Raw genomic sequence first — 27,958 nt, 5'->3', positions numbered from 1 at the left:
TTCCCTGCTGGCCCCAACAAGTCCCTGGAGATGGTTCCTAGAAGCCTCCAGCGCACCCCCAACCACACAGCAGCTTGCCGGGGGGGGGCTTTTCTCCAGGCCAGCGGCTGCACCCTCGGTGGTAGCACCCAGCGAGCGGGTGCCTTGCCCTCGGAGCTGTGGGCACACCCAGCTCGGACCCCGCTTCGCAGGCTGCAGAGCGTGGTTCAGCTGCTGCCGAGCTCTCAGGGGCTGGCCGCAGCCAGGACACAGCACCGCGATGCCCCAAGGTGTCTCAGGCTGCGCCGGTGCCAGCCGAGGCGAGGGTGACGGGGCTCCTACCCCTAAAACTGCATCCACTTGGCCCTGCTGCGGGCAGGAAGGGGTTAACGGGCTAATTGGGGTGAGGGGCCTCCACCCTGCCCCAGCACCCTTGGGTGGGTCCCCTCCCTATGCGCCCCCCCCCCCCCCCCCGCCCCAGAGCCTCCGGTCGCTCGGCGGCTGCCGGGGGCCCCCTGTGGCCGCAGCCCCCGGAGCCTCCCCAGGGCCCTGAGCGGAGCCCCCGGGGGGGAGCGGGGAGGGCAGGGGGCAGCGAACATCCTGCACCCCCTGCAGGGGGCTGCGTCCCCCCGGGGGGCTGGGGCAGAGCCACGCAGCCAAGGGAGCTGGGTTTGGAGAGCTCCGGCCTGAAAAGTTTCAATTATTCACTTTTTTTTGCCTTTTTTTTTTTTTTTTTCTCCAGGTAATTAATTAGTGGCGCCCCGGTGCCGATGCAAGCCCGTGCCTTGCTGGGATGCAGCCGGGCTGGGTGCTGGGTGTCGCTGCCCGTGTGTGATGGGACGTGCAGCCGTGGGGCAGGAGGCAGGAAAACGCACCAGGTGAGCACGAGGCACCGGGAGAAACACGGTGCGGGAATGGGGAACGGGGGGCAAAAGTCTGGGGGCTGCTAAAATACCTGGAGAGCACAAAGGGGGAGTGAACGGGGACAGCCTGAGCTGGTGGCGGATCAGGGATGTGATGCCCTTTTGCAGCGGGGTGCTTTTGGGAAGATAAATCCTTCTCCCCATCTCCAGCTCTCATTCACGCTGCTCCTCCCCCTGCCCAGGTCCCTGGTTGTATCACCAAGCCCAGGGCTGCAGGGACACTGAGGCACGGGTGGTGGCCTCCTGGGCTCCCTTCCAGCATTTACCCCGAGCGGACGGCTCGGCTGGACGTGGGGAAAGGGCAGGCTGCCCAGCTGGGTACCCTGAAAGAGCTCTGGCCAAGCCCAGGCTGCTCACACGAAGCCCGCGGCGATGTGACCGCTCCCTCCAGCGAGGATGTGCCCAGGGTGTCCCCTGCGGGAGGTGTCTGTGTGCTCTCTGGGTGTCCCCTGCCCGTGTGGGCTCCGCACCAAGCCCGTGTCACCCCCTGGGAGCCTTTCCAGCAGGCGCAGGGGATGCTGGCAGCGGGGTCTATCCACCGGCCACGGGCACCGTGGGACCCCCGGAGCCCCACCGCTGCCTCCTCCCCGCCGTGTTTGCTCAGCTGCAGCTCGGCTCCATTCGCCGTCTTCCCAGGTCAACAAAAGCAGCTGAAAGCCGACGCGCTGCTGGGTTCAGAAACAGAGCAGGCTTACCTCCCAGCACAGCTCTCCTCCGGCCGCAGTCCCCTCCACTTCTCTCCTTGCGGCCGCGCTGAGCCGGTGCCCACCTGGTGGCCCAAATGCTCCCAGGTGTGCCAGCGCGAGAGGGGATGCAGCCACCCCTGCCCCTTTTGGGGTGCCCCCCCAGCCCCCCGCACAGCAGGACAGAAACGCTAAAGGCCAAATTCTCAGCTGAGGCAAACCGGGTCAGTGCCTCCGGCGTCGGCGGAGTTGCACCCATTTGCACCAGAGGAGGATCTGACTGTGCATGTATCTTATATATATATATATATATATTTTATATACGTGTGTGTGTGGAGATATATTACATAAATATATATGTAGGAAATAATTTAAGAAACATCCGAGACAGCATGCTGTGCTCTTGTGTAGGGCTGGGAAGGCAGCTGCCTGCCTCCCCTGGCACTACCAGCTTTGATTCACAAATGGAAACAGAGTCTTGAATTAAATTAAAAACTGCACGCGCACGCACACGCACACACACACGACACGTTGCAGAGGCTGGAGGACTCAGAGGCGTGATGCTGGCAAGTCCAGGTGTCCCTGAAGAGATCAGATCGACTAAAGGCAAAGGGTGGGTGTGTGGGGGAAATAAATAAATGAAGGGAAACCAGCAGAGGGGGGGTCTCACTCGTGCCAGTGCTGGTGCTGTCTCTGGCGCTGGGGACAGCTGGTGGCGGGGTCGGCAGGAGCTGCTCAGCCGCGCACGTCCCGCTGCGAGCTCACCGGGCTCAGCGACACTTGCCTTGGACCCATTTTCTCTGTCACCACGTGCTTCGCTTTTGTTCCATCCCCGGACTTTTTACCACCTTGGTCTTTAAGGACGAAAGGAAAAACCCAGCCCTGAGTAACCCCCGGAGCCAGGTTTGGTCCAGCTCGATCCTTCCCGACAGCCCCGAAGCGGGCTCTGCAGACCTTCCCATGGACTTTCAGAACCGAGTGACCTTAAAAAACAGCCTAAAACCCCTAGAAAAACCCGCCGCCACATAAACGACCAGTTTCTTCCCAAACTCCTCCTCGTTCCCCATTCTGCCCTCCCTGAGCATCCCGCGGGACCGACTCCGCCACGCTCCGAGCAACGGCAGCCAGGCGCAGCGGGGGCCGGCAAAGCGACCGAACCGCGTGCGAAGAAACGACCCGAAGGCTCCAGACTGCTGCGTCCCCCCCTCCCATCCCATCCCCTCCTCCATGGGATACGGAAAGCCCCCAGGCTGCAGCAGCGGAGCCGCGGATCAGCTGGGGAGCAGGACGTGCTCCAGAAAGTAGGTGATGGAGTCCCAGTGCTTCCAGAGGAAGAAGAGGAAGAGGACGAGCAGGGCGGTGCTGAGGATGCGCATGCGGGTCTTCATGAGCGGGGTGATGAAGTTGGCGATGGTGGAGACGAAGACGAGCAGCACGGCCATCAGGGCCAGGATGACGTTGATGAACTTGCCCAGCAGCGCCCGGGCATTGGCGTTCTCCACCCCTTCCAGCTGCACCACCTGCTGCTGCTGCTGCTGCAGCTCCAGCTTGGTCACCCGCGTCAGGCAGGACTCCACCGCTTCCTGCGGGACGCAGCCGCGTTAGACCCGACCGGGGGCGACGAGGGATTTGGGGATTTGGGGATTTACCCCCACGCTCTGAGACTGCGAAGTTTTGCTTGCGCAGCTCCGACGTGTGCCCAACCTCACCGTGACGGTGGTGGTGGAAAGGGGTTTCCCTCTGCAAGTCCTCGCCCTGTCTGCGCTGCGTCTTTGTGCCACAGAGACCTGTTTGGGGTCTCTGTGCCACACGTACCGACTGCAGCAGGGGACGTGACCCAGTCCGGGACAGCAGGGGCAATGCCTTGGCTCCCGTGTGGCTCCTAACTGCCCAGCCACCCACCCCGAGCCTCGCGCTGCTGTGAGCACCTCTGGATTTCAGCACAGCAGGGACATGCTGGGACACAGACAGGTGTTTTGGGGACATGGCTTAGGTACCCACTTTTTGCTGTGATGCTGTCACAGCAAGGACCTCATCTGGAAGGTGCTGACACTGAAAAAGGGCTGCCCCTTGCCTGCGCCCTGTCCCTCCCTGGTGCTGCTGGTGGAGGGCACAGCGCGGTGCTGAGCCCTGGCGCTCCCTTTACCTGGATGTCCCGCGCCCTCTCGTAGGACTGGTAGGCCACCTTCTCCTCCATGCTCGCCAGCTCCTGCTTCAGGTTGGTCATTTCGTTCTGGTGCAGCTCGGTGAGGTCGTTCAGCTGCTCCTCCAGGCGCTCGTACCTGGGCATGGGGACAGAGGGGCACTGGGGCGGGCAGGACCCCAAAAAGCCCCCACCCTCCTTCCCCCTAATGCTGGGAAAACCATCTGGTTTTCCAGGAAGGGGCCTCGTGGTCCCCAAAGAGCCACCCCGGGTGATGCACATCGCCAGCCCGGCCCCCCTGGTCCTACCTGTACCGCTCCTCCTGCAGGCACTGCGTCATGTAGGTGTAATCCCGCTGCAGCTGCGCCTTGAGGTCCTCCATGGAGTCCTCCAGGTGCGACTGGCTGTCCTTGATCTCCCGGAGCTCCTCCAGGATGGTGTCGAAGTTGTTGTGGTGGCTGTCCAGCGTGTTGGACTTGGGGCTCCCCAAACCCCCGGGCCCTGCCCCGGAGTTGCTGCCGCCGGCCGAGCCCGAGGTGGCGCTGGAGCACTCGTCGTCGCTGCCGTACTTGGGGCTGGACACCAGCGTGGCGCTGCCGCTCAGCGCCCGCGACGCCTCCTCGGGGTGCCCGTCGTCCAGCGTGTCCTTCAGGTGGGCGATGTTGTCGGCGCTGCCGAATTTGTTCCGGATCAGGCTGGCGAACTCCCGGGGCTTGGAGACCACGGCGGTGTGGGTGGCCTGGGACAGCCCCGAGAGGCCTCCCTTGACGCCCTCCACCACGCCGCCGCCGAAGCCGCTGATGCTGGAGCGGACGTTGGCGCCCACGTCCTTGAGGCCTTGGTGCATGTCCCGGAAAACATCCTTGGGCTGCCGGGACGGGCCGTTCTGCTCGATCTCCTTCAGCTTCTTGTGGTAGTGCTCGAGCTTCTTGTGCAGCTGCGCGATCGTCTGCGCCGACTTCTGGTTCTTCTTCTCGAAAACCTGCTTGATGCGGGAGGCCTGCTGCTTGTCCGCATTGTTGGCCAGCTTCAGGTACTCGGCCACGTTGTCGTCCCGCGCCTCCTGCTCGATCTTGATCTGCTCGGTGATCTTGAGGATCTTCTGGTGCAGGTGCTCGATGGCAGCTTTCGTCCGGTGGGGGTCGGGGGTGCCGTCGGGGACATCCAGGCAGATGGGGCCGTCGGCATCGCCGTGGCCGGCGGCGGCGGGCAGGCTGAGCGCGGTCACGTCCCCCTTGTCCAGCTGCGAGCAGAAACACGAGGGCAGAGCTCAGCGGGGGCCAAGCCCGAGCAGCCCTGGGGAGGGGGAGCCCCCAGCACCACGGGGGTGCAGGGGGGGAACGGGAGCGGCGGGGTGGGGAGGAAAGAGCAGGAGAATGGTTAGCAGGGAATAGGTTTGGAGAAACTGGATTATTTTTTTTTTTTCTGGCTGCTCAAGCATTTTCCAGCCGTGCCGCTACTGCAGGCATCCCAGGAATAAGCCAGCTGGAGGCTGCAGCACCAAATTAATTATCCTTAAAGGCTGGTTTGGGCTTTCAGCAAGCAAAATGCACCGCTGGGAGCTCAGCTCTGACTTTCTGTCCTCGCTCAAAGCAGAGACACCAGCAGCTGCCTCTGGGCTGCCTGCAGCGCCGGGCACCAGCACCATGGGAGGGGCTGAAATGGAAACCCATCGTCCGATCTGCCATCAGAACGGCGGTGAGCAGGGACTGAGCCACCTGCAGGTAATTCAGTCGTGCCCTCGGTCCTTGGCTCTTAGCCTAGACACAGAGCGGAGTCTTCCAGGAAAGGAGCAGCTTTGCCCTAGCCCCGGTTTGGAAGCGACCCCGAACCCTCGGCAGCAGCAGGCGGGATGCTCAGAGCCACGAGCTGCTTTCTTTCCCTGGGGTTTCTCACCTGGCATCGCTGGACCCCTCTGCAAGCACATGCTGCCACCTATCAGCGCGTTTAGGGATGGAAAACTTTAACTGGGAGAGAAATCCACCTGCCCGAGGCCACTCTTCAAATCCCAAATCCTCCACGCCAACCTCCGGCCCCGCGCTCTCCAGCCCTCGCCGCCCGAAAATCGCAAATCTTCCCCGTCGCTGGGTTTTACATGCGGATTCCTATGCAAATCTCCGCGGTTGTATAAATGGCTCCTGGCTTCTAATTAAGAGCTGCTTGAAAGTTAAATACTGTTGGCAGCCCTGAATAATTTCTCATTTCCATCACGCTTTCCCCGAATGACCCTTTAATAGGGATAATGCTGCGAGATCATTACTTAGGGGTGTGTTATCACCAGGAAATGCTTTGTGCAGGAGGGAGGAATGTTCTCAAGGCGCTGCGTATCAACGGTCCCATCTGTGGCGAGTCCCAGGCAGGGCTCGGAGAAGCACTAAAAATGCTTCCCTCCCGTTGCTGCTGCGTTTCCTCCTCCCTCGCTGCTCAGCGGGTCTGCGAGGCGCTCTGCCTGCCTTCGTGGCCCTGGGGTGTTTGTAGGGTGGAAATAAGACAGGGCTTGTGCTCGCTGGGGACCACCGGGACGTTGGTGTTTCATGCAGGGGACATCTTGCGATGGTTTGAGACTCGCAGCAGGGCAGGGAGGGAGCTCAGGCACCCCCCAGCCCCTCTGCAAGGCTCCTCCTGTCTCTCCATTACTGCCCCGTAACCCGTGGCGGGGCTGCAGGATGTGAGCAAAGGGGAAGAACAAGCAGCCCCCAGCCTGCACAGAGCAACGGGGACAGAGCTGCAGGTGGCTTCATCCCTGATGGACCAGCATTTTTCAAAAAAACCCTCAAACCACCCACCCACCAAAGCCGCAGGCTTTGCAGACTGCTCCAGGCTGTCCTCAGTCACCCCGCTCCAGCCCGCGGCCCACGGAAGGGTTTCGCTTTTGTTTCTTATCGAAGGGCAGAACTTGGAAGCGGCAGGAAATTGCTTTTCTCCCAGATGCACAAAGACCAAAACCGCCCTTAGAAAAGGAAGGCGGCCCTGGAGAAGCTGAAACGGGAAACCCAAAGTGGGCCAACGAAGCGAAGAAGACTTCGTCTCTACGAAACGCGGGGTTATCGCGGCGGAGCCTCCCGTTCCACTTATCCTGAAGCTGAATTCGTTACTTCCATGCAATTACGTGGCCGAGGCACGTCAGGTACAACCCCGCAGCACGAGCCCTGCTGGGGACCAGGTGCTGGAAGGAGCCGGGCGAGCAGAGCTTTTGGGAGATACCTGCGGGGATCCAAGCTGTGCATCAAAGCAGCGGTGACGGCAGGGAGGTGAAGGAGCCCTCGTTTGTGGGGAGCTCCTGGGGGATGCAAGGACCTTCAGAGCACTGCTGCCAGGCTCCCGGGGCTTCCTGCAAATCGCTTAATTAGGAAAATTGCTTAAAAGGCATGGCCGGAGAGAGGTGGGGAGACCCAGACGTTTCCCAGGGGCTTCAGAGAAACCGGGAGAGGTTTGGGAAGCACTGAGCCCCGTCTTCACAGCTGCCCCGGCCAGGCCTGACCTCGTGCAGCGCTGAGCTCCTGCAAATCCAATCTTTGGGATTTATTTGTGGGAGTTTATTTGGGAGCACGGGGGGAAGGGAGGGCAGGATGGCAGCGAGCAGCACGGCCCCGATGCTGCCCATCTGTGCTGACATGGCCGGGGTGAAATCCCTTCCCCAGGCACCACAGAAAGCTCTGCCCTGTGTGAGGGCAAATCATCCGATAACCCCAGCAGGTTATTGCTTTGAAAGCCACAAAAACAACAAAAAAAAGCCAATACAGACCTCTGCAGTGTTACCAGGCAGTGCCTGCTAAACCCCAGCAAGCCTAAATGACTGTGCAGCAGATTTACCAGGGGGATTAGCAAAAGCCACACTTTCCCTACATGCAGAAAACATTCTGGTAGGCACGCTGAAATGAAACCGCCATTCAGCTCCCCCCGCTTGTTCTCCAGGCACGCTCGGAGGGGAGAGCAGGGGCTGATGTGGGATGCAGGAGGAATGCAGGACGCGGGAAGAAAAACGATTCTTATCACCAGAGTTCAGCCCAGGAGAGCTGAGATATGCAAAAGGCTCAAGCTAATAAGCTGAGCAAACAGGACTTGGAGGGCCACGGGCGGGCACAATTATGCAACGCTGCTTTATTTGCTGCTGCAGGTTTGGTGGAAGAGAGCCCAGGTGGCAGGTGAGGAGCTCGGGGCCAGGAGCTGCCCCGTGGGCTGGGGGGGGGCCGGGCTGCAGCCGCGTCCCCGCCGCAGGGCTTTGGGTCAGCCGGCACACCCGTGGGCTGGAAGGGATCGAAACCCGTTGTGAGAAATTGCACAATTATTCCAAAGTTGAGCACAGAGCTCTCGAGACGCTTACTCAAGCTCCCAACTATTCTGCTTTCCGTACGCTGCAGCCCCGCTGCGAAGCGCCGGGGATGAGCTAACGCCACGTGGCCGTGGGGAGGTCAGCCCTGGGGCACTCAGCAATGCGCCTGCCCCCGCGGCCCCTCTTCCTCGGGGCGCTCGAAGCGCTTTACCAGCACAATTCGGCATCCTCGCCGTGAGTCAGGCGCTGCACCCAGCCCAGCACTGCGCAGGGATGCTCGGGACGTCCCCAGCCTGTCCCATCCCCGTGTGCATCCCCAGCCCTGTGCCTCCCGGAGCGGAGCCGCTATTCCCACCACGCTACCCACCCCAGGAGCTGAAAATAGAAGCAGGAGCCCTGACTCACACTTCCCACTCTCCTTTCAAGCCCGCAGCACAGACCGAAGCGGGCAGCCCCGTACCCCCTGCGCCCTGCCCTGCCCTGCCCAGTGGCCAACACCAACCCCGGTCGGACAAAGGGGAGGGCAGCAGCTGCCCCCGCTCATTTCCCTGCCTGAAAATATTTTTTTTTTCTTACAGGTAAGCAGCACGTTAAGGGTTTCGGCTGACAGCAGAGCTCCCCACCCTGCCCTCGCTGCTCCGGCACAGATCGCGCCTTGGGCTCCATTCACCGAGGACGCGTCTCCGGGTCCTCCGGGCAGCACCGGCAAGGAGCTACCGAGAGCACCCGCATTTCTCTCTGCCCCCCTCCCCGCGATGCTATTCCAACCCCGAGGACCGCGGGACCTACCTCCATCGCGGGCAGGGTCGGGTCCCCCAGGACTACTCGGCGTGGGCTCTCCGGCCGCGTCCCCGCCGTGGCGCAGCGCCCGGCCGCGATGCGCGGGCTGCCATGGCAGGGAGCCTGGCCGGGAGCAGCAGCAGCCGCTGGGTTTAGGGGCAGCAGCGGGGACGAGGGGGCTGCAGCCCCCGTCGGAGCCCCCAGCCCGATTTCAGGGCTGCAGCCCCCCCGGCAGAGCCGTCCCCGCGGCCCCGCGAGCTTTCCAAGCGCGCGGGCAGCGAGCGCAGCATCGGGGCTGAGCTGACTGTGTGCCGCGGGCTTGCCGACTCAGTAAATCCGCCCGAGCTGTTTACAGCTCTCGCCGACTGTAGCTCTCAGGGCTGTAACGCAAGAAACACCCCTCATCCCCCCCCCCCCCCCCCAGCGGGAGCTTCACACCGCCTCCAGCCCCGACACGCTGCCTGTGCCCTGCCACGGGGTGCTGTGCCGCTCCGCCACCGTCTGCGCCGTCACAGCCCGGGACACGAAGGCTGGGAAGAGCCCGGCTGAGGCGCACACAAAGCCAAATTCCGGGTGGGAGCCACGCGTGGAAGAAATACGGCAGCGAAGACAGGGAGCAGCCGCCGGCCGCATCCTGCAGCCCAGCACCGGCTGCGATCGAGGCCAAGCTGGTTGGATCCTCACCTCTCCGGGGTGAGCCCCGCTGCGGGGGGGTCCCCAGGGGGAACGGGGGCAGCGAAACCTCCGCGCTCTCTGCCTGCATGTTTAACGCCCACGGCTGCCTGCGAGCGCGGGGTTTGCTCTCCGCTCCCTTCCCGCTCTCCCGGGGGGCCCCGTCCCCAGCTGCGCGTGGGCACCCACCGCGCTCGGGGCTTGCCCTGCGCGGTGATGCAGGCTCGGGGCTGGGGGCTTACGCTGGCAAATATTTTGGAATGAAACCCACCACGGTTTGGAATCGCTGTAAACTTCCAGAGCCCCAGTTTTAGCGCGGCAGGAAAAAAAAAAACAAAAAACCAGCACTGCACATGGGGGAGCTCAGCCCCCCGCAGTCACTCCGGGGTTGTGGTGCTGGGGGCCCTGCGTCTGGGCCCCCCATTTTGGAGGTTTTTGCAGGAGCGAAGCAATGTCGCTGCCTGCCCACGCCAGCACGTGCTGGGGGTGCAGCGAAACAGGCGCCATGCAGACACGGCGCAACCACAGCCCCCGGCACAGCGCCACCTCGCACTGTCCTAAAAGCCAGACAGCAGCCTGAGACGGTTCCTGTAGCCCTACCCAAAAAAACCACGGCCACCAAATGGGTTTGGGAGACAGAAGCCAGGAACCAGCCGCTCGTGGCAGCCTGCTCGGAGCGACGGGGAAGCTTGCACCGGCTGTGGGAGCCGCTGCCACGGGAGGGGGCAACGCCGAGAGCAGCCATTCCGCCCACTCGCCAGCTCCAGGTACTTGATACTCGGCTTTCTCTTAGCCGTGATTCCCCCACGTGCAATTAAGGCGGTATTAAATGGCACATCTGAGAGGCAAGCAGGGCTGTGGCAGGCTCTGGTACTGCAGCAGCCCGCAGCCACCCGTCAGTCACCGCTTTATGCCGGGGCCAGCGGAGCTTGTGATGGCCAAAGCCAAAGCCCTGGGCGAGGAAGGAGACCTGGAGCTGTGCATTTGTCTGCTCCCAGCTCCCAGGACCGAATACGAGCGGCTGAGCGAAGCAGAATTCGAGCCCAGAGCCTTACCCTGTGCCAGACCAAAGCCCCGAGGGCACCGCGGCGATGCTGGGGCTGTCTGAAACCTCAAACCACCTGCGACCACAAGCGGAGCATCTGCACGGCCGCAGCGCTAAGCGACGAGGATTCAGCTGCGGTTCTCCGGCCAGGCTCTTTTTCAAAAAAGGCATAACGACAACAAGAGCTCGGGAAGTATTTTGAGCCACACATTTAATTGTACGGGCCAGAGCGATGAGCTGATCGTGACCCAGATCCATGTTTAATGGGGAAGGCCGTGCTGTTCCCGCAGCTGAGGCGAGCAGACAGCCCGCAGCACGGCTCAGCCTCGCCTCCCGTCACCTCTCGGGCTGTCCCCGCGTCTGTCCCTGCCCTGGAAGCGCACGCTGCCGCCTCCGAGGGGCTCTGGGTGCAGACGTGGGCTCTGGCAGGCCTGGGACGAGGGCGGCTGCGGGCTGCCAGTGCTCCCAGGCTGCAGGACCGCGTGTGGCTGCAGATAAGGGAGCAGCACGACAGGAGGAAACGGGCACAGGGGCAGGGACACGTTTCCTGGAGCCGCCCTCAGCCTCCAGCCGGCACGGCTGGACCCGGCGCATCCTCCTGCACCAGCACCGTGCCTGTGCCCACAGCTCTCCGTGCTGTGAGGCTGCCAAAGCACAGTTCGACACCCCACTAAAACCCTTGGTCCCCCCGAGCGAGGGACCCGCTGTGACACCGACGCGGTGCATGGCACCCAGGAACAGCCCCGGCAGGGCTGGCAGGCGATTTCGGGAGCCAGTGCTCGAGGGTGAGGAACAGACGGGCTGAATCCAGCCCCCAGCAGCGCGGCTCGCCCGCCCTGTCTGCCCAAGCAGGTCGGGGCTGCTGGCCCGAGGTTGGGAAGTGGCCCTGGAGGGGACCGCTCGGTCCCCACGCCCCAGCCCCGGGACACGCAGCCCCACGCCAGCCTCAGTGCCTGGGGACACAGGGACCCTGCAGGCCACAAAACCCCTACGGGTGCTTCCTACACACCGCACCCGCAGCAGCCCCCGTGTTTCTCAGGTCTGTCCCCTCGGATTTTGCAGGCAAAACCTTCCTCCCTGCGTCTCGCCGAGTCGGCACGAGCAAGCTGCGTGCCTGCCAGCGCCGTGCCCGAGGGGCAGCGGGCTCCGATGCAGCCCTACAAAGGGCACGGACCCCTCTGAGAAGCGCCGATTCCCCCCTACATTAAACCCCCCGGGAACAGAAACCAGCCGTGCCTACCACAGGGTGCTGAGCCCTCCTTCTGAGGAAGAATGTGCCCTCGCCAGGGCGGGTCCTGCAGCCCGGCCAAGCCCCGGGCAGCGGATGCCTGCGGACGTGACACATCTCCTATTAGCGGGGGACGGTCATCTTCGGCTCTAACACCTCCTAACGCCGCTTCTCGTTTTAGCACGGCAGCCAGAGGTCACTTCCCATTACTCTTCCGCGGCCTCAGCAGGGCAGGAAAAATCCCCGGGCGCACGAGGAACTCTGGAAACCCCCTCGCTGCTCTGTGCTATTCCTTTACCTTTCCCTGGGTTAAAGCGCTCGGCAGCCCCCAAGCACGGAGCAGCCGCGCTGCGGTCAGGCAGGAGGGGGCTCCTCGGGGCTGTGCCCCCCCGGGGGCAGAGGAACCCACCCGTGTGCAGCTCCTCAGCGCACGGGGAAGGCCAGCAAATAATGGAAGCAGTGGCAATGCCGCCTGTTAGTGCCCTGCAAAGCGAGGGAGGGCTGCAGCACCTCCGTCCCCAAGGCACAGCTCCCTCCCGCACGGGTGAGAAGCCCACGGCACCCTCCAGCCCCGGGACGGCTCGGGCAGCCTGGCTGTCACCCACGGGGGTCTCGGCACAGCCATGGCCCCAGCATCCCGGCACAGCCCCGGCTCCCTCCGTGCCAGAAGGAAAAAGGGGGGGGGATTTGCAAGGAAATTACCCGAGACGCCGGCGGCGGACTCCCCTTCATCCTTAGCACCGGTTCTGCTTAGGAGATTTGAGTCCGCTGCTTAGAAAGTGGGAGCTATGTTTTTCAGGCCTGCCTGTAAGAGGCAAATTTAGAAATCAATCAATCCCAGCTCCCGTGCGAAGGAAATCCCTGGATCGCCACAAAATCGCAGCGCGTTCGGTGCGTGCTGGGGCTGAGCGGTGCAGGATCCAGCCCCGACTGCCTGCGACATCCCTGTCCGAGCACCTAAACCCACAGACAGGTCAGCCAGCAGTGCAGCACCAACACACGGCGAATTTGGGGCTCGGGCTCTGCCTTCGCTGGCTGCGCCGTGCCCCTGCCAGTGCCTGTAACCGGCTGACCCAGCCGGGCTTAGCAGGAGCACGCGGAGCCTCAGCTTAGCCGAGAAGCGTGGACAAAAGAAAAGGGGAAGGAGCAGCCAAGCTGTGCTGCGGGGTGTCCACGACGGAAAGCTGCAGGCAGATTATCGGGAGCTGGGATGCTGATGGAGGCGAAGACCTGCGAACCGAACCGTTCCTAACCCCCGCTTCCCCCGATGTATTTGGAGTCCAAAGCGGGAGACCTGCTCCAAAGGAGACCTGAAACCTCGCGACCAGCGGCTGCACCGACCCTAAGAACCAGCCAGCCCCGCGCGCATCCTGACCCAGCACCCAGGCACCACCCCGCTCCTCGCCCCGTGCCCCTGCGCACCCCGAGGTCCTCGCCTCGCCAGCGCCCGGAGGCTGGAAGGAGAGCAGGGGGGGATACTTACAAAGACACCCAGCAGGGAATTTAAGAGCAGTATCCTCTTCCCAGGGCAGGAGTCGGGAGGGTGCGGTTCGGGCATGAGGGTGCCCTGGTCACTCCTGCAAAGCGCCGGGGCGGTGCCGCGCGGGGCGGCCGGCTCCTCTCCCTCTGCCATGGCTGTGGTTAAGGAGCGGAAAGGGGCAGGGGAAGGCGCACCGTGCGTTTGCAGAGGAGGCTCCGCGAGGCTGAGAAGCAGCCAAGAACAAGCAGCGCAAGGCTGGCGAGCGGGGAGGGAGCCCAGGGGAGAGGCAACAGGCTGGGAGCCGCAGGGGCCGGTCCCGGCGCCGAGAACAAACGGCACCGCCATGGTGCCACACCAGGCTGCCCTCGGCACCCAGGGGACACCAGCTGAGCACGACGTGGGCTCGCAGGTCACCGCGAGGGGCTCCTCCGCAGGGACCATCCCTCACAAGCAGGGCCCTGCCTGCGCTGGGAGAATCTGGGGGAAAATTCTGCCTCTTCTTTTACCGGAGGGAGGAACCCCAGGAGCTCTAGGGGTGGTGCTGCCACTTCTCCTGCTGGGTCCCGCGGTACGAGAGGTGCCAGCAGCAGCCCCAGCCCGTGCTGCAGCTGGATGTCGGCGCTGCTAACAGCTGAGCCGGTGCTGGTGCTGCCGTGGGGGATCTGCAGCTGCTTGTATGGGAAGGGTTCGCGGGTGGAGGTAGGGAGAGGCGGACGCAGCAGGGCGAGGAGTCCCGAGGCAGGACCCTGCTCTGCTCATCCTGACTCAGCCTCCAGGAGCCCAATTCTGCTCCCGGCCCCACCACAGCCCCCAGCTGCCGCCTGTGAGGGGCTGGGGGATGGACGCAAACCCTCGCCCACCACCCACAGCCTGCCCCATCCGCCCCACCGGGTCACCCCTCCCCACCCCAGCCCACGGCCGGACCCGCGCCTCCCGGGCCGGGCGGCAGCGTGCGTTTGGCATCCCCTGCCTGTCGGCGAGCAGGAGCCGGGGGTGGGCTGGAAACAACAGCCATATGTCAGAGAAGGCTGAGGAACACGATGTCTTTTGCTAGGGGGTGAATCAGTACGAGAGCCTGATATTCTTCTTCTCCTGAATTAATTAAGCAGCAATCCCGGGTGTCTTTGTCTTCGCAGCTATTATCTGCTCTTCCCCAACCGCTCCTCAAAGCGCCATCCCCATGGAGGGAGGCGACGAGTCCCCACCACCGCCACCACGCAGGGACCGTCGTTCCCCTGGGACACGCGGGGACAGGGACATGGGGACCGACCTGCACGCCAGCGCTTGCCCATGTCCAGCTCCGCAGTGCCCGACGGGGGCTCGGTTTGCCGAGGAGCTCAGCAGCTCCTCCCGAGACCCACGGCACTCGTGGGGCTGCACAGGGGCAGCGGGGCATCGCCGCTCCCACTTTTCCCGCTGCAGTCACCGCTGGCCTCCTTCAGCTCCTTCCTCTGGGATTTTAGCACCACCAGAACCTGCCCGGGGTCTGGGTGGGAAGGGAGGACGCGCTTTGCCTTTGTCAGCAAATCCTCCTAAAGAGATGCAAGGAACTTCACCAACAGCACGGAAGCGTTGGCCCCGCTCCCAGCTGGGGAAACTGAGGCAGGGAACGAGGAGAAACCCTACCCAAAGCTCCCAGCAGCATCCCCCCACCCGAGCCACACCACCCGTGCCACCCCCGCGTCCTCCTCCCCAGCAGGGACAAAGGATACTCCAGAAGCGCCGTGGAGCAAACCCGGCTTCCTACTGGCAAGCTCCTGGCACCGCGGCATCTCCTGCCGGAGCCGGGCTCGGGCTGCTCAGCGCCCCGAGGCGCCGTGCCCGGGCTGCGCAGGGTCCCCGCCGTCCCTCCGCCCGTCCCAGTTGTCGACTGAGACAAGTTGTGGGTAACCGGAGCCGTGGGAGGCGAGCGAGCCGTCCGTCCCCTCCCCGCCCTGAAACCCAAGGCGCTGGGATGCCAGCGGAGCCGAGCCGGGGCAGGCAGCGCCGAGCTGGACGCCAGGCAGCGAAGGGGAGCTGAACTTTGCCTGAGTGCCCCGAGCAGCGGGGCGAAGGCTGAGCCGTGCCGCGGCACCCGGCCGCTGCTCGCCTGCTGGGGCTGCCCGGAGCGCCCCCCCCCAAACCCCCCTCCGTGTCCCCAGGCCAGCAGCACCCCCGCGGTGGGTGCTCAGGGGACGCCGGTGTCTCCCCGCTGAGCACAGCCGGCCTCACCCTGATATGGCCGCGCACACGGTGGGCACCTAAATATAGCGGGGCGAACCCTGCCCTGTGACCGCAGGGCTGGTGCCTCCGAGGACACCGGGGATCGGGCTACAAGGACTGACCCCCCCCACCCCAAAGCAGCCACCCCGAGCGCGGGCTGCGAGCCTGTAAATTCGCGAGGCTCCATCCGCGGGCCTGAAGCTGGGACGCGCACGAGCCCCCCCCCGCCGCCCCCGTCCCCCCGCCGTCCCACGGGGGAAGCACCCGCGCCGGGAGGGCCGTGGGAGGCGCGGGGCGGTGGCAGCCGGTGCTGTCACTTGCCAGGGGACGGCGAGGGCAGGGGGCAGGGAGCCCGGCGGCGGGCAGGCGGCCTCGCAGCACCTTCGCAGCGCCGGCTGCGGGGTGTGGCACGGGTCCGGCCGGCGAAGGCGAGCGGCGCTGAGCGCTGCCGCGCGTGGTACTTGGGAGCGGGTAAGTGGGGGAGGGCAGCGGGGCTGTGCGAGGCACGGCCGGACAGACGGACGGATGGACAGACGGACGGATGGACAGACGGACGGATGGACAGACGGACACGCGTGCCACCCGCAACCACGCACGCCGGTGCGGTAACGCTGCCATCTAACGGCAGGATCCAACCCCCGGCCCCCCCCCCCAGCCCCGCCGCCCCTGGGTTTTGGGGGGGCTCACCCGGCCGTGCCCCATCCCGCAGGCCCCGCAGGTTTCCGCGCAGCTCCCCGGCAGCAGCATGCCCACGGCCCCTCCACGGGGACGGGGACGAGGGTCCCCCCGGGGTGCTCGGTCCCCGCCAGCACCGGCTCTCGGCTGACCCCGCTGCCGGGGGGGGGCTCGGAGCCCAAGGGGGGGGACCCGCAGCCGCCGCTGCCGGCTCGGTGGCCGGGCCCGGCGGTAATCGCCTCCTGCCCGCCTGCCCCGCGCTGGTGGGTCACCAGGAGGAGATTAGCGAGACAAGGGGGCAGCTCTCCAGCACGCTCCCATTGCCATGCGTGCCCCGCTCTGCCCCGCTCCTGCCACCACCCCGCGTGCCCCCAGGTCTGCAAGTCAGCACGTCCTCGTGTGAAACACAAGCACACATGAAGCACATCCCGGCAGAGGCACAAAGGTGCGCCCCGAAAACACCACCTGGCTTTGGGCAGCAGGCAAGCGAGCCTGGGGGAGCAGAGGAGCTGGAAACCCAGCGCTGCTCCCCGCCACCTCTACCCGCACCCCGGGAAGGGGCTCCCCCAGGACACCCGAGGGGCTCCTTGGGGAGCAAAATCTGGTTTAGGGCAATTTTTAGAGGTCAGGCAGATGGACTAGGTGACATATGAAGGTCTCTTCTGAGTGAACTGTTCTATTTTATCCTATCCTATCCTATCCTACCCTACGCTACCCTACCCTACCCTATTCTGTTCCAAATCCCTGGGCACGCAGGGCACGGCTGCGATTCCCAAAGCAGCGCCAACCTACAGAACCGCAGGTCCCAAGCCGTGTGCCATTGCCCGCAGGGGGCAGGGGACAGCTGTGCCACCTCCCTCTGATCCCACCCTCACCTCTGCTGCTTTTTGTGCCCAACGGGGGAGGCCGGGGGCAGCCACAAAGACGTGTGCTGCAGGTGGGGGCACCCCCACAAAGCAGAGCCGTGTCCCCAGCCGCGTCCCCTGCCAGGCTGCGGCGCGCGGGGACGGTGCCAGCCCTTCTCTGGGGGGCCTGAGCGCGGCCCCACGCGGCTCCGGTTACCGCTCGGGCAGCTGTGCCGGGGCACGGGACGGCTCAGGCAGCGCGGCTGCGGCGTGGGGGCACACGGGACAGCTCTCCGGTTACACCGAGCCCCAGCCAGAACCAGCACCCGGTGCTGAGCGCCCAGACTGCCGCGGTCCTGTCCCCGTGCCTCCGGCCGCCCATCCCGGCCGCTCCCCGCCACGGCTCCCCCGGGCAAAGCCTCGTCCCCCAGTGGCTGCCTCCGGTGGGGAGGACACGGGGTGGCCCGGAGCTGGTGGGGACCATGGGGTCTCAGTGAGGAAGCAGCTCAAAAAGGTGGGGAGGGCAAACCGGCAGGAGCCTAGAGGAAAAAAATAAAACAAAAAGGCAAGAGCTGCTCAAAAACTGAGGCTGAGCAATTCCACGAGGGATTAATCCAGCGCGCGCACTCGGGCTGTTACGCAACGAGTGGAAAATTCAGCATGAAGCTTCTGGGGAAAACGGTTTTTCTGCAAGGGCCCTCGCTCCCCTGGGGCTCCGGCTTCCAGTCCGAGGGTGAAACGGGGAGACTAAAGGCCGTGGTGCCCTTGGTGCGTCCCGCCAGGCTGCCGGTTCGCCCCTCCAGGTGTCTGTGGGCACGCAGGGGCTGGTTTGCTTGTTCAGCTCTCTGCAGGACCCTGCCCGGAGCCTTGCACCCAGGGAGCGGCGCGGGCTGGGCTTTGCAGAGCCGAGGCTTCCTCCCAAGCCCCGGGAAGAAGGTTTTCCTCCCGCCCGCAGAGATTGATTTTCAATAGCGTGCAAGTGCCGAACGCTTTAATCATCCTGCAAGGCTCCTGCCTGCCCCGGGACCTCGGTGGCTGCTGGATTCGCAGCCGAAGGAAGGGGCAGCATTTCGGCCAAGGCCAGGTGAGGCCGATGGGCTCTGCAGGGCGGTGCCAAGCACCCACCCCCCTGGCACCCTCTCTGCCCACGGTACCCACGGAGGGATGGAGGAGGCAGACGGAGGAGGCGGCGGTGCCCGGCCCAGGCAGGATGGTGCTGCAGCCCCGGGACACGGCGGCACCGGCAGCCCCTGCAGAAGACGAGGCGGCTGCGGGCAGGAGGCCGGCCTTCCTTTGGGCCGTGGAAAAATAATATGGCATGAGAATATCACATAGCTCTTGTTTCTCTAAATAGCTCTTTTTCCACTGCTCCACAAAGGCGCCAGTATTGCCTCTCTTCTTACTACTCTTTGTGCCATATGCAGTTAATTATTCATCCCTTTATTGCGCTCTGTGCCGCTCCGTGAGCAGTCCCGGACCCGCTCTGCTCCCCCCTCGCTGCGGGTGCCAGTCCCGGTGCGAGCTCCTTTGGCTCGAAATTTTGTCTGCAACCACAGGGGAACCCGCAGGGCCGGGCTCCTTGCAGGGCAGAAGCCAGGGGCCAGCTGGAGGAAATTTGGGCTGCGGACGCTGAGGTTGGGCACCTGAACTGGGCCCTGTGCGGGCGCAGCTTGGAGGAGAGGGAGCGGGGAGGAGCGGGGCTGCCGGGGCAGGGGCAGCGGGTCTGGGTCTGTAAGTGAGGAGGAGGAGGACCTAAATAGCTGGTTCCTGCCAAGCTGCAGCCGCAGTGACGTGCGTCTCCTCTGGGGCCAGATTCCCACGTCCCGGAGGCGCCCCCGTCCCCACGCCACCGTCGCAGGGACCGGCGCTGGCACCTGCCACGAGCCGCCAGCGCCAGCTGCAGCCCGAGGCGGCGGCGCAGGAAAAGCCGAGCGAAAAGAGAAAGAAAAAGTATCTCGTTAGCCTCTTTCCATTACCTCACAGGGCAACGGGAGCGTCCGGGTCAGATTTCCCTCTCGGGCACTGAGTGCCAAGGGGAGAGGAGCAGCTTCGGGGGGCGCAGGGAAAGCATCGCCCCGAGCCCTGCTCCTCGGGACCTGACACCCCCTCTGCTAGCGCACCCCAAAGCTCTGCCCAGCCGCCTTCATCCTATTACTGAGCTATTCCTGGACATGCAAAGCATCTTAGCCATGTGCTGCCGCCTCCCTCCTGCGACCTGCCGCCGCTGCCCTTCCTCTTTTGGTGCCGCTGAGCCCCCCAAAACTCAGCAGCTCACCCGACAACGCAGGCAGGGGCTGCCTGAGCCCACCTGGCCACCTCCCTGCCCCAATCCTCAGCTTTGCCAACCCACTGCTGGGACTTAAATTATAAAAAATGGGATGTTTCCAGCCCCCGGGGCTGCGGACGGCTGACACCCGCAAGCTCCAGACACTAAGAAAAGAAGCCAACACGGAGAATCCTTGCAATCCTTTATTTCCGAGTGCTGGGCTAAGGATTCTGTGGCCAGAGCAGTGCCAAACCCAGCGCATTTCGGCGGGGCTGAGAAGCAGCAGGGGACGCCACGGGGGCAGCCCAGCCCCTGGCAGCAGCCCCCTGCCCTCCCGGCACCGCTGCGTGCGCCGTTCGCCTCCCGCCACCCGCGCCTTGTCCTCAGCGTGCCGTGCGGCCGTGCTAATCTCAGCTGTTTCATAATTAACAGGGCTAAACGCGAGACGGAAACACCAGCCTCTCTGTTAGCTATGCACGGCGCGGTTTAAAAATCACAGCGGGGGGGGGTGGGCACCCATTCGCAGGCTCGGCCCGGCACAGAGCAATTCTCTGCTGGGCCAGGGCTGGGCACGAGCAGCCCCACCAGGCAATTTTGTCCACAAAGATCACTCCTCCTTTCACCCTGCGTTCACCCATCCCTGCACCTTTAAAATAACCGGCTCTGAACGCAGCCTTGCTTATCCCCATCCCTTCTCGGCGAATAACCAAGCTGGCGTCCTTGATGTCTGTCCAAACTTGGATTCGTCCCGGCTGTGGCCTGAGGCTCTCTGGGTGTCCCGCTGTAACGGTTAGCAGCAGGGACTGGGTGCTGGGACTGCTTCCCAGCATGAATTTCATTCTCGAAATCCATCTGCAGGCCGGGACGCGGGGCTGAGCACCAGCGCCCCTCAGCAGTTTCTGCACAGTAACCCCCCTCTGGGTTATCAGCAGATCCAACAGTTGTTTGACAGTCAACAGGACAGCAGTTACCTCCTCAAAGAAACAGATAATCAGCTCGGATGGGAAATATTTGTTCACAGCAAAGTGAAAAATCAGTGTTTTCAGTCCCTGCACCCTTCCTGCCCCAGCTCTTCCAGGAGAAAACCTGAGCCCAGCTGCGCGCGTGGAGGAACGGGAGCAGTGGTGCAGGTGGCTTCAGTGCTGTGCTAAAGACCTCAGGTGGGATTCCTAATAGGATCCCTCTCTTACCAGGCCTCCTCCATCCCTCAAACCTCGCTCTGGGCCTGGGCATCAGCACGTCCCTGCTTTCCCCTCCCCTGGGAGAGGCACAAACCCCGGCAGCCTTCACCCGGGGGAGGAGAGGAGCCGTCCTCCGCAAGCCCCCTGCACCCCGAGGGAACGTCTGGCCCCGTGCCCCCCTGCGCCCCCCGCCGACCCCCCCGTGGCAGCCCTACCTTATCGGCCAGGCTCTCGGTGTCCTCGGTGAGCAGGTAGACGGCCCCGCTCTCCGCCAGGAGGATGGCAGTGTCGGTGGTGGAGGAGGACCTGGGCCGGCCCTGGTGCTGATGCAGGATGGCGGTGAGGCTGCTGTCCTGGGGGGCTTTTCGGACGAGGTGGGGGCTGCCCTTTTGGGGCTCCAAGGAGCCGCTTTTGGCCCGCCGGCTGCCGCTGTGCAGGCTGGTGCCGCGCTTGATGGAGGGGCGCGAGCGGATCTGCTGCAGCACCCGGTTGAAGGCGGTGGGGCGCGCCGGGAGGTCGTGCAGGGAGACGGCGTAGGAGACGCGGTGCATCTCGGGGGAGCGCTCCTTCTCGTCGGGGGAGTCGTGGTCCGACAGCCCGTAGTGCGGCGGCAGCGAGTCCTGCGAGTTCTGGTGCTCCCGCTCGCGCGACCGCCGCCGGCTGTGGAAGAGGTGCTTCAAGCCGTGGCCGAACATGGAGCCTTCGGACAGCTGCTGGATTTTCTGCAGGGGAAGAGAGGAAACGATGCCCCGTTACTTTTCCGAAAGGCTGGCGTCACCTCGCGCCCAGGGCTGTTAGATGTTGCAGCAGTTGGATGTCACAGGTGCCCTGGCAAGTGACAAATGTCCCCCCGGGACGTCCCTGGCACGGCTCGCGCCACAGCTGTGCGCCGCAGCCCACCGCGCGGCTCTGCTGGACGGTGCCCGTGTCAGCACCGCACCGAAATGGGATGCTAAGGGGCTAAAGAGCTTCGGGAGGGTGCTGGGGACCCTCGCACCAGCCCAAAGGGACCCGCCGGGGGAGGCAGCCCTGCTGCGGCACGGCTGCTCCTACCCGTGGCTGTCCAACGTCAGCGCCCAGCTGGCGGCACGGAGGGCTGAGGACACGCGAGGTGGCTCGGGATGGCTCAGGGCTACGGCTCCAGCAGCACCACCCACACCAGGGGAAGGTCTCCGACGGGTGCTGGCAGCCCCAAGAGCTGCAGGAAGCCCCGTACAAAGCCGCATGTCCCTCTGAGACACCTCGACCCGAGGGGCAGCAGGGGCAGAGCGGCATTTTCTTCAGCAAGAAAACCCACGGTCACCCCCTGCCTCGGAGCCTCGGCCGCCAACGCGCTGCCAAGAGCCAGCTCCTCTCCAAAACGGGATTTTCCACAGCCCCCCAGCCCAGCACGGACCAGGCTGGCCCCGTTAACGGTGACACCGCGGCTCATGGCCAGGGCAGCCTCACCCCACCCCCAGGAACCAGCAGACAACGCGGCACGAGCCTGCTCCGCTGCTCTCGGCACCGTCTCTGTTTCGGAGCTAAGCGAAGCACCCGAGCCTTGAGGCCGGCGATCGCGACCCTGCTGCGGTGCGGGGACATTTCACCCCTGACTCGGTGCGGCTGGGACCTCCCCCTGGGGGTGCCGATTCCGGCAATCGCAGCGCCGTCATTTACTCGTGCCTGAAAACAAGCGAGCGGCAGGCTCCGAGCAGGGAGCTAAGAACAGCCCCAGCAGGCACGTGGCAAAATCCTGCTTTTTCAAGGAGGGGTCAGGTCTGGGACCGGCTCCAGGCGCTGCGGGTGGCCACGGGACTTCGCGTCTGTACGGAAAGGACCCCACCTCCTAAAACCCCAGGCACGAAAACCCCAGTGTCCCAGCCCGTAAGGGCCTAATTCTCATCACACCCGCAGTATTCCCGAAGAATCGGGGTGTTACGGACAGCAAGGAGCTCCCGTGTCGCTAAACGCTGCAGGGAAAGCCCTTAATCCTTCCGTTATCCGCCCGTAATGAAAACCTATATCCTTGTGGTTTTTCCCCAGAAGTATAGAATAAATCCACGGTGCCGAATTGCTACTCGGGGAAATTGTGATTTAAATTTTCTTCTATTTATAGAGTCTCTATGGAAACAAGAGAGAGCATTAGGTAGGTAGTAACGCCAAACCCCCAGATTCCCACCACCGAGGGTACGGCGCAGCCCCGGGCGCGCAGTTAGCCCCTGGGAAGGTGCGGGTGGGAACAAGGACACTGCCCTGCCTCGGGGAAAAGGGGGAGGAAACCAAAGCGAAGCCTGCCATGAAGGCACTCCTACAGCAGCGGCACAGCAGGGGGAAGGCGGCTGCTCTCGGAGCCCGGCAGCTCCATCCGATAGAAATTCACCTTTTTGGAAAAACCAACACAAAACCAACACCTCTCCTTGGGCCCCCTCCAGCTTCTCCCGAGAGAACCCTTCAGGGGCTCCGCCGGGACTGGGGAGATCTGTGGGGAGGGAAGGGAAAGGAAGGGAAGGGAAGAGCAACAAGGAGAGGCAGAACCGCGCGATGGTTATTGCAGAACATTTCCCGCTGTAAAAGCTCCGCTTCCTGACGTTACTCCGGGGTCTGACTGCGCTCCCAAAGCAGAGGCATTTTTCTGGCACGCGGCCCCCGGTGGCTCGGAACAGAGCATCTGCACGGGCTATTTTGGAACGGCCGTTGCTTAATAACTGATGCAACGGACACGGCGGTTAATCCGGCTGCGTGGCCAGCTGTACGGCGCTAGGGTTATTACCGAAATACATCTTTTTGGGGTCTGTTATTAACGCGGGCAGGGGCTCCTGCTGACGCCAGGGCCTGGTTTCCACAGACTTCGAGGAGCTGCTCCCGGTTGGCGTCCCTCCGCGAGCGGACCCGACCTCAGTTCGAGCTGCACAAAATCCCCCGTTTCCAGCCCACCGCTCTGCCTGGCCCCACGGGGACACTGGGGCTGGAAAGGACCCCAGAGCCCCCCTTGATCCCAAACCTATGGATCCTGCAGGAAAGCACGGATCCCGATGACCGTCCCAGGATGCTGCTCCCCTGCACCGCGCTGGGGGACCGCTGGGTTCTGCCCTCGATGCCCCCCCTGTGCCGAAACCTCCCGGTTCCTCCCTAAATGTTTTTTTCTGCTCTCTGCTGGGCCCTGCCCCAGTACCCAAACCTCCGTTCTTGGGTTTCAGACGCGCAGGGAGGGGATCTTGTTGCCATAACCTCCCAGCACAGCCCCACGCTGCGCAGTCCCGCTCAACTCTTCTTCTTATTAATAATTATTTATAGCCCTGGCCCGCCCAGGGGCTCCAGCCAAGACTCGGCAGCCCGCTGGAAGCACTGCAAAGAGACTGGAAAACCCCCCCAAAGCACCCCAAAGCATCCATCCCGTCCGACACCCAGTGTTTTAGGGCACGGGGGGAGCTCCTACCAGCACCCCGCAGCCAGGCTGGGGACCAGGGCAGGGTCCCCCCCCCCGTGGGGCAGCACCGAGAGCTTTCACTCTGCCACCGCGCCTGGAACGAGCCCTGGGAACGCGCTGGGGTCCCAGGAACATCTGCCCGGGAGGGTGCTCTCCTCGGGGGCTGGGGGCTCAGCGTGAAGCCCCCAGGTGGAACGGGGGGGACCCGCTGGGGTCCCTGCCGGCACCCCGAGAGCTTTGGGGGAGGCGGTGACGGATGAAGCTGCTCCGGTGACCACGCTGCTGCTGCTCGAGCTGCTTGACAGCAGCTCTGCTCCGCCAGCCCCAGGGGACCCAGCTCACCTTGGCAGTGTCCTTTTCAGACCAAAATACGCTCGGAAAATTGTTCGTGCGAGGGATTAAATATAAATGTACCTCGGCGTTCAGAATAGGGACCGGCGACCTTTATGGAGAAGTGTCGTCCTCTACATCCTGCCCCGGGAAGGGGCAAAAAAAATGAACCCAGGCAGCGGGACGGGGCTGCCACGAGGGAATGGGGGGTTCACGTTTCCCCCCGACCCCCCAGCCACCCCCCTCCCGGCCCCACTGCTCGGGGCAGGGCACCCACTGCACCCACAGCAGGGGCTGCGCACCCCATGGTGGGACCTCCCCGTGTCCTTCATGCCCCGTGCCCCACGAGAGGCTCCAGGAAGCCCCCGGGAAGCTGATTTTCCTTTTGCATGGGTTTGGATCAGGCCCGGGGAAGGGGAAGGGCTCAGGACGGCGCCCTGGAGTCGCTGCTGCTCTTTTGGGTTCTGGGTGCGAAGGAGGGAGTGGCCAGAGCCGTGAAGATCGAGACGGTGAAACTAGAGAAAGGATGTCAGGCTTCGACTTCCAGCCCTCCGTCAGAGCAGCCCCTCTGGGAAAATAGAAGGAAACCCAGGGGAAGCGCTCAGATGAGAGATGCTCAGGGGAAGCGGGAGTGGGGCCGAGCAGGGAACGGCTCCGGGGAGGCACCGCGGGACCCCAGCAGCCTCCAGCCGGAGAGGCCCGGCTGCTTCCCTCTGCAGTGTTTTGTATGGATCCAGTCACTCTGCTGCAGAGCACAGAAATCGCTGCCACCCAACATATTTTTAAGCAGAACTATGTGTCATGCATCTGCTTTTGCCAGAAGTTTTTTTTTTTTTTTTTTTTTTCCCCTAATGGAGCCCTCGCTCTCGGCAAAGGAGCTGGATGTGGGGCTGGGGAAAGCGAAGCGGCCGTGGGTTTGCTGGGGTTTGGGGACGGAGACAACACAAAGCAGCCTTTTGTTTCCAGGTCACCAGCTCAAAAGCGTCTTAAGCGTTAAAAAAAAATAAATAGTTGACATCTGATGCTCACTGGCCGCCCGCTGGGAGCTGAGCTTGCGGGTCTCAGTGCGGGGCACGAGGCCGGCCCGCGGGGGCTGGGCACCCCCCGGCACGGCGGACGCGGCACGGGAAGAGCAGCTCCAGCGGGGTTTGGGGCAGGAAATCCTTCCGATTACGGTTTGCTTCCTAAAGCTGCCACCGATCGCAGCGACAGGAGGCGAAGCGGCCGAATTTGCGGTGGCGGTGGCGGGGCCAGGAGCGAGCAGCCGGCTCCCCCGCGGAGGCTGCGGGCAGCACCGGGCCGCAATTCATCCCGCGCTGCGCCTGGCGAAGCAACTTGGAGGGTTCAGGCAATTAATTGCCGAGCTGCAAACGCGTTAAAGGCGGGCATCAAGAGGCGAACCCGCATCAGGGCACCGTCCCCACGTCAATAAAATCAATGGCACTTTGGCTGCCGGTGTCGCCGCGAGCTGGACCAGGCCGAGCTCCAGCCGGGGCTGGATGCGCCATCCGAGGGACGCGGGCGGCTTCCCGGTGACAGCCCCGCTGCCACCTCCTCTTCACACACCAGGCAGCTTGGAGCTCCTTCGGCCCCTGTCCCCCCCCCCCCCCCCCCTTTTTGGTTTTGCACAGGTGAAAATGGACGCAGGCGGTGGGATGGAGCCCGGGGACCACGCGGATGGGAGGCAGCCCTTGGCCAAGCCCAGGTGGCACCTGAGCCCCCTCGAGGTAAGGGAATCCCACCCCAAAAAGCCCCGGGTGACCCCAGGCACCCCTGGACGTGCCGTCCCCTGGCGCAGGGCTGTCCCCTCCAGCTGTTAGGGCAGCGGCTGCGCCCCACGCCAGCAAAGCCACCTCGCAGGAAAGGCACCACCCGGGCGAGGAAAAGGCACGGCACGTCGGCGCGGGAGGCAGCAGAGCAGCGGGGCTGAGCACGGGGACGGGGGTTTTGTTTCAAGGCTGCTGCTCAGGAGGAGGGGATGCGGCCCGGCAGTCCTGGAGTTGCTCCCCAGCTCCCCACGGGACCTCAACCTAACGCCTGGCCGAGGCAGGAGCGTCCCCCCCCCACGGTCCCCTTCCTGGGTGCCAGGCTCCCTCTGGGCGGCCAGGGCCGTTTCCCAACTTTTGTCCCGGTCTTTCTGAAGCCCCAACCTGGAAGTGCCGCCAAGCCGCCGCCACCCCGCGAGCACGCCCCACGCTGCGGCGCCTGCAAACCCCCCGAGGTCCGAGCAGGGAATTCAGCTCTGCGGGAAAACCCACCCCACGCCACAGGGACCTTTTTTCGAAGGGCCGGGGACCCGAGCTGCTCCCTTCCCAAACCCCCCCGGGAAATTTCTGCCCAAACTTCAGCCGGGACCGGCTGCCCGTACCCGTGCCGGCGGTGCCTCCCGCAGCGCCGCGCTTGTTTTCCTCATTAACCGGACCCAGCCCGGAGGCACGCAGGGAGCAGCCCCGGGGCCGCAGCCCTAACCCCGTGCCCTCCCGCACGGTAACCCTGGGGGTTATTTATTAGGGTCTGCTCAGCCCCCCTGCACGGGGACGGTGCTGTGACCCTCCTGGATCCCAGGGAAGCCCGCTGGGGTGATGCAGCCCCCCCAGGAACACCCCACAGCGTGACCCCCCTGCCCGCAGCCCCCTTGCCCAGGGCTGGTGGTGACACTGGGGTCCCCCCAGCTCTCCCACCCTGCCCTATTGTTATCGCTGCTTTTGGGGGCCGGGGTGATAGCCTCGGTGGTGCTGAGCCCTGTGTGTGTGCTAACGGGCCGCGAGGCATCCCCAGCTTGGGGGGTGACCACTGCCGGGGGGCACCCGCACCCCGGGGCATGTCCATCCCCGGCAGCGCCCCGCTGCGGGAGTGTCCCTGTCCTGGAAGCGTCCCAGCTGGGACCTGCTGGGACCGGGAGCATCCCAGAGCATCATCACTGCAGGACCGTCCCCGCCCTGCGACCGTTGTGGGACCGTCCTCATCCCGGGAGCATCCCCCAACCGAAGAAATCCCCAAACCAAGAGCATCCCAAGAGCACCCCCAAGCCAAGATCACCCCCAAATCACGAGTGTCCCCATCCCATGAGCGACCCCAAACCAAGAGCATCTTCATCCCGGGTGCGTCCTCACCCAAGGTGCACCCCCAAACCAAGAGCACCCCCGTCCCAAGAGCACCCCCATCATGGGACCACCCCCACCCCAGCAGCCTCCCCATCCTGGCAGCCTCCTCACCCCGAGAGCACCTTCACCCCAAAGGCGGCCCCCTCGCGGGATCCGCCCCCCCCCCCGGTGGGAGCACCGCGCGCCCCAAGGTGACACCAGCAGCGCCGCGGGGGTGCTGGGACCCCTCCGACCCCCCCAACCCCAGCGGCTGCCCGCCGCACCGGTAACCCCGAGGGGACCCCCGGAACCACCCAGGGGCCCTCACCCCCCGGTCCCCCCGGTGCCCCCCCGGCGCCTCACCTTGAGGTCGGGGGGCTTGGCTCTGGGCGCAGGCCCGCCGCCCACCTCGGGGGCCGCCGCCTCCCCTCCCTTGGCCTCCATAGCGGCGGCACCCAGCGGCTCCCCGGCGCCTCCGGGCTCCTCCTCGGGCTCCCGCAGCTCGTCCGACCGGCACCGCTTCATGCCGCCGCTCCGCGCCCCCGACCGCCGCGACCGGCGGCGCCTACGGCCGCAGCACCGGAGGCGGCGGCGGCGGGGGGCGGCGGCAGCCGGGCGGCCGCTGCGGGGCCCGAGGGCTGCGCGCCCCCGGCCCGGCCGCTGCTGCTGCTGCCGCCGCCGCCGCCCCGCCGGGCCCGGCCCGGCCGCCGGCCCCGCGCCGCGGCGGCCCCGCGCCCCCCGGCATCGCCGCCGCCGGCCGC

At 64.6% G+C, this 27,958-nt stretch overlaps 1 protein-coding gene and 1 long non-coding RNA gene across 7 annotated transcripts; one reads left to right on the top strand and one right to left on the bottom strand.

Annotated features, from left to right (window-relative positions):
• Positions 1–1,978: 1,978 nt before the first annotated feature.
• TMCC2 (transmembrane and coiled-coil domain family 2) lies at positions 1,979–27,958 on the bottom strand. 6 transcript variants are annotated; one of them, XM_048071160.2, is made up of 6 exons: positions 14,919–15,036; positions 13,210–13,350; positions 12,429–12,531; positions 4,037–4,971; positions 3,732–3,867; positions 1,979–3,168 (listed from the first exon to the last, which is right to left on the bottom strand). In XM_048071160.2, exons 3-6 carry the CDS (start codon positions 12,456–12,458, stop codon positions 2,857–2,859), a joined length of 1,413 nt encoding a protein of 470 aa, XP_047927117.1. In that variant the 5' UTR covers positions 12,459–12,531; positions 13,210–13,350; positions 14,919–15,036; the 3' UTR covers positions 1,979–2,856. The 6 variants fall into 6 exon arrangements, with proteins under 6 accessions (XP_047927117.1, XP_066839013.1, XP_047927116.1 ...); XM_066982912.1 differs by lacking the exons at positions 12,429–12,531; positions 13,210–13,350; positions 14,919–15,036 and adding exons at positions 20,591–21,097; positions 27,561–27,958; XM_048071159.2 differs by lacking the exon at positions 12,429–12,531 and having other exon boundaries at positions 13,210–13,352; positions 14,919–15,057.
• Positions 5,952–9,151, top strand: LOC125183608 (uncharacterized). The gene is made up of 2 exons (XR_010826547.1): positions 5,952–6,855; positions 8,580–9,151. It is a non-coding gene; the product is annotated as an uncharacterized lncRNA (long non-coding RNA).

Source organism: Anser cygnoides, chromosome 25 (assembly GCF_040182565.1).
Source record: "Anser cygnoides isolate HZ-2024a breed goose chromosome 25, Taihu_goose_T2T_genome, whole genome shotgun sequence".
NCBI lineage: Eukaryota > Metazoa > Chordata > Aves > Anseriformes > Anatidae > Anser > Anser cygnoides.
Note: the sequence above shows the minus strand (reverse complement) of the source record. Positions and strands in the feature narration are given on the sequence as shown.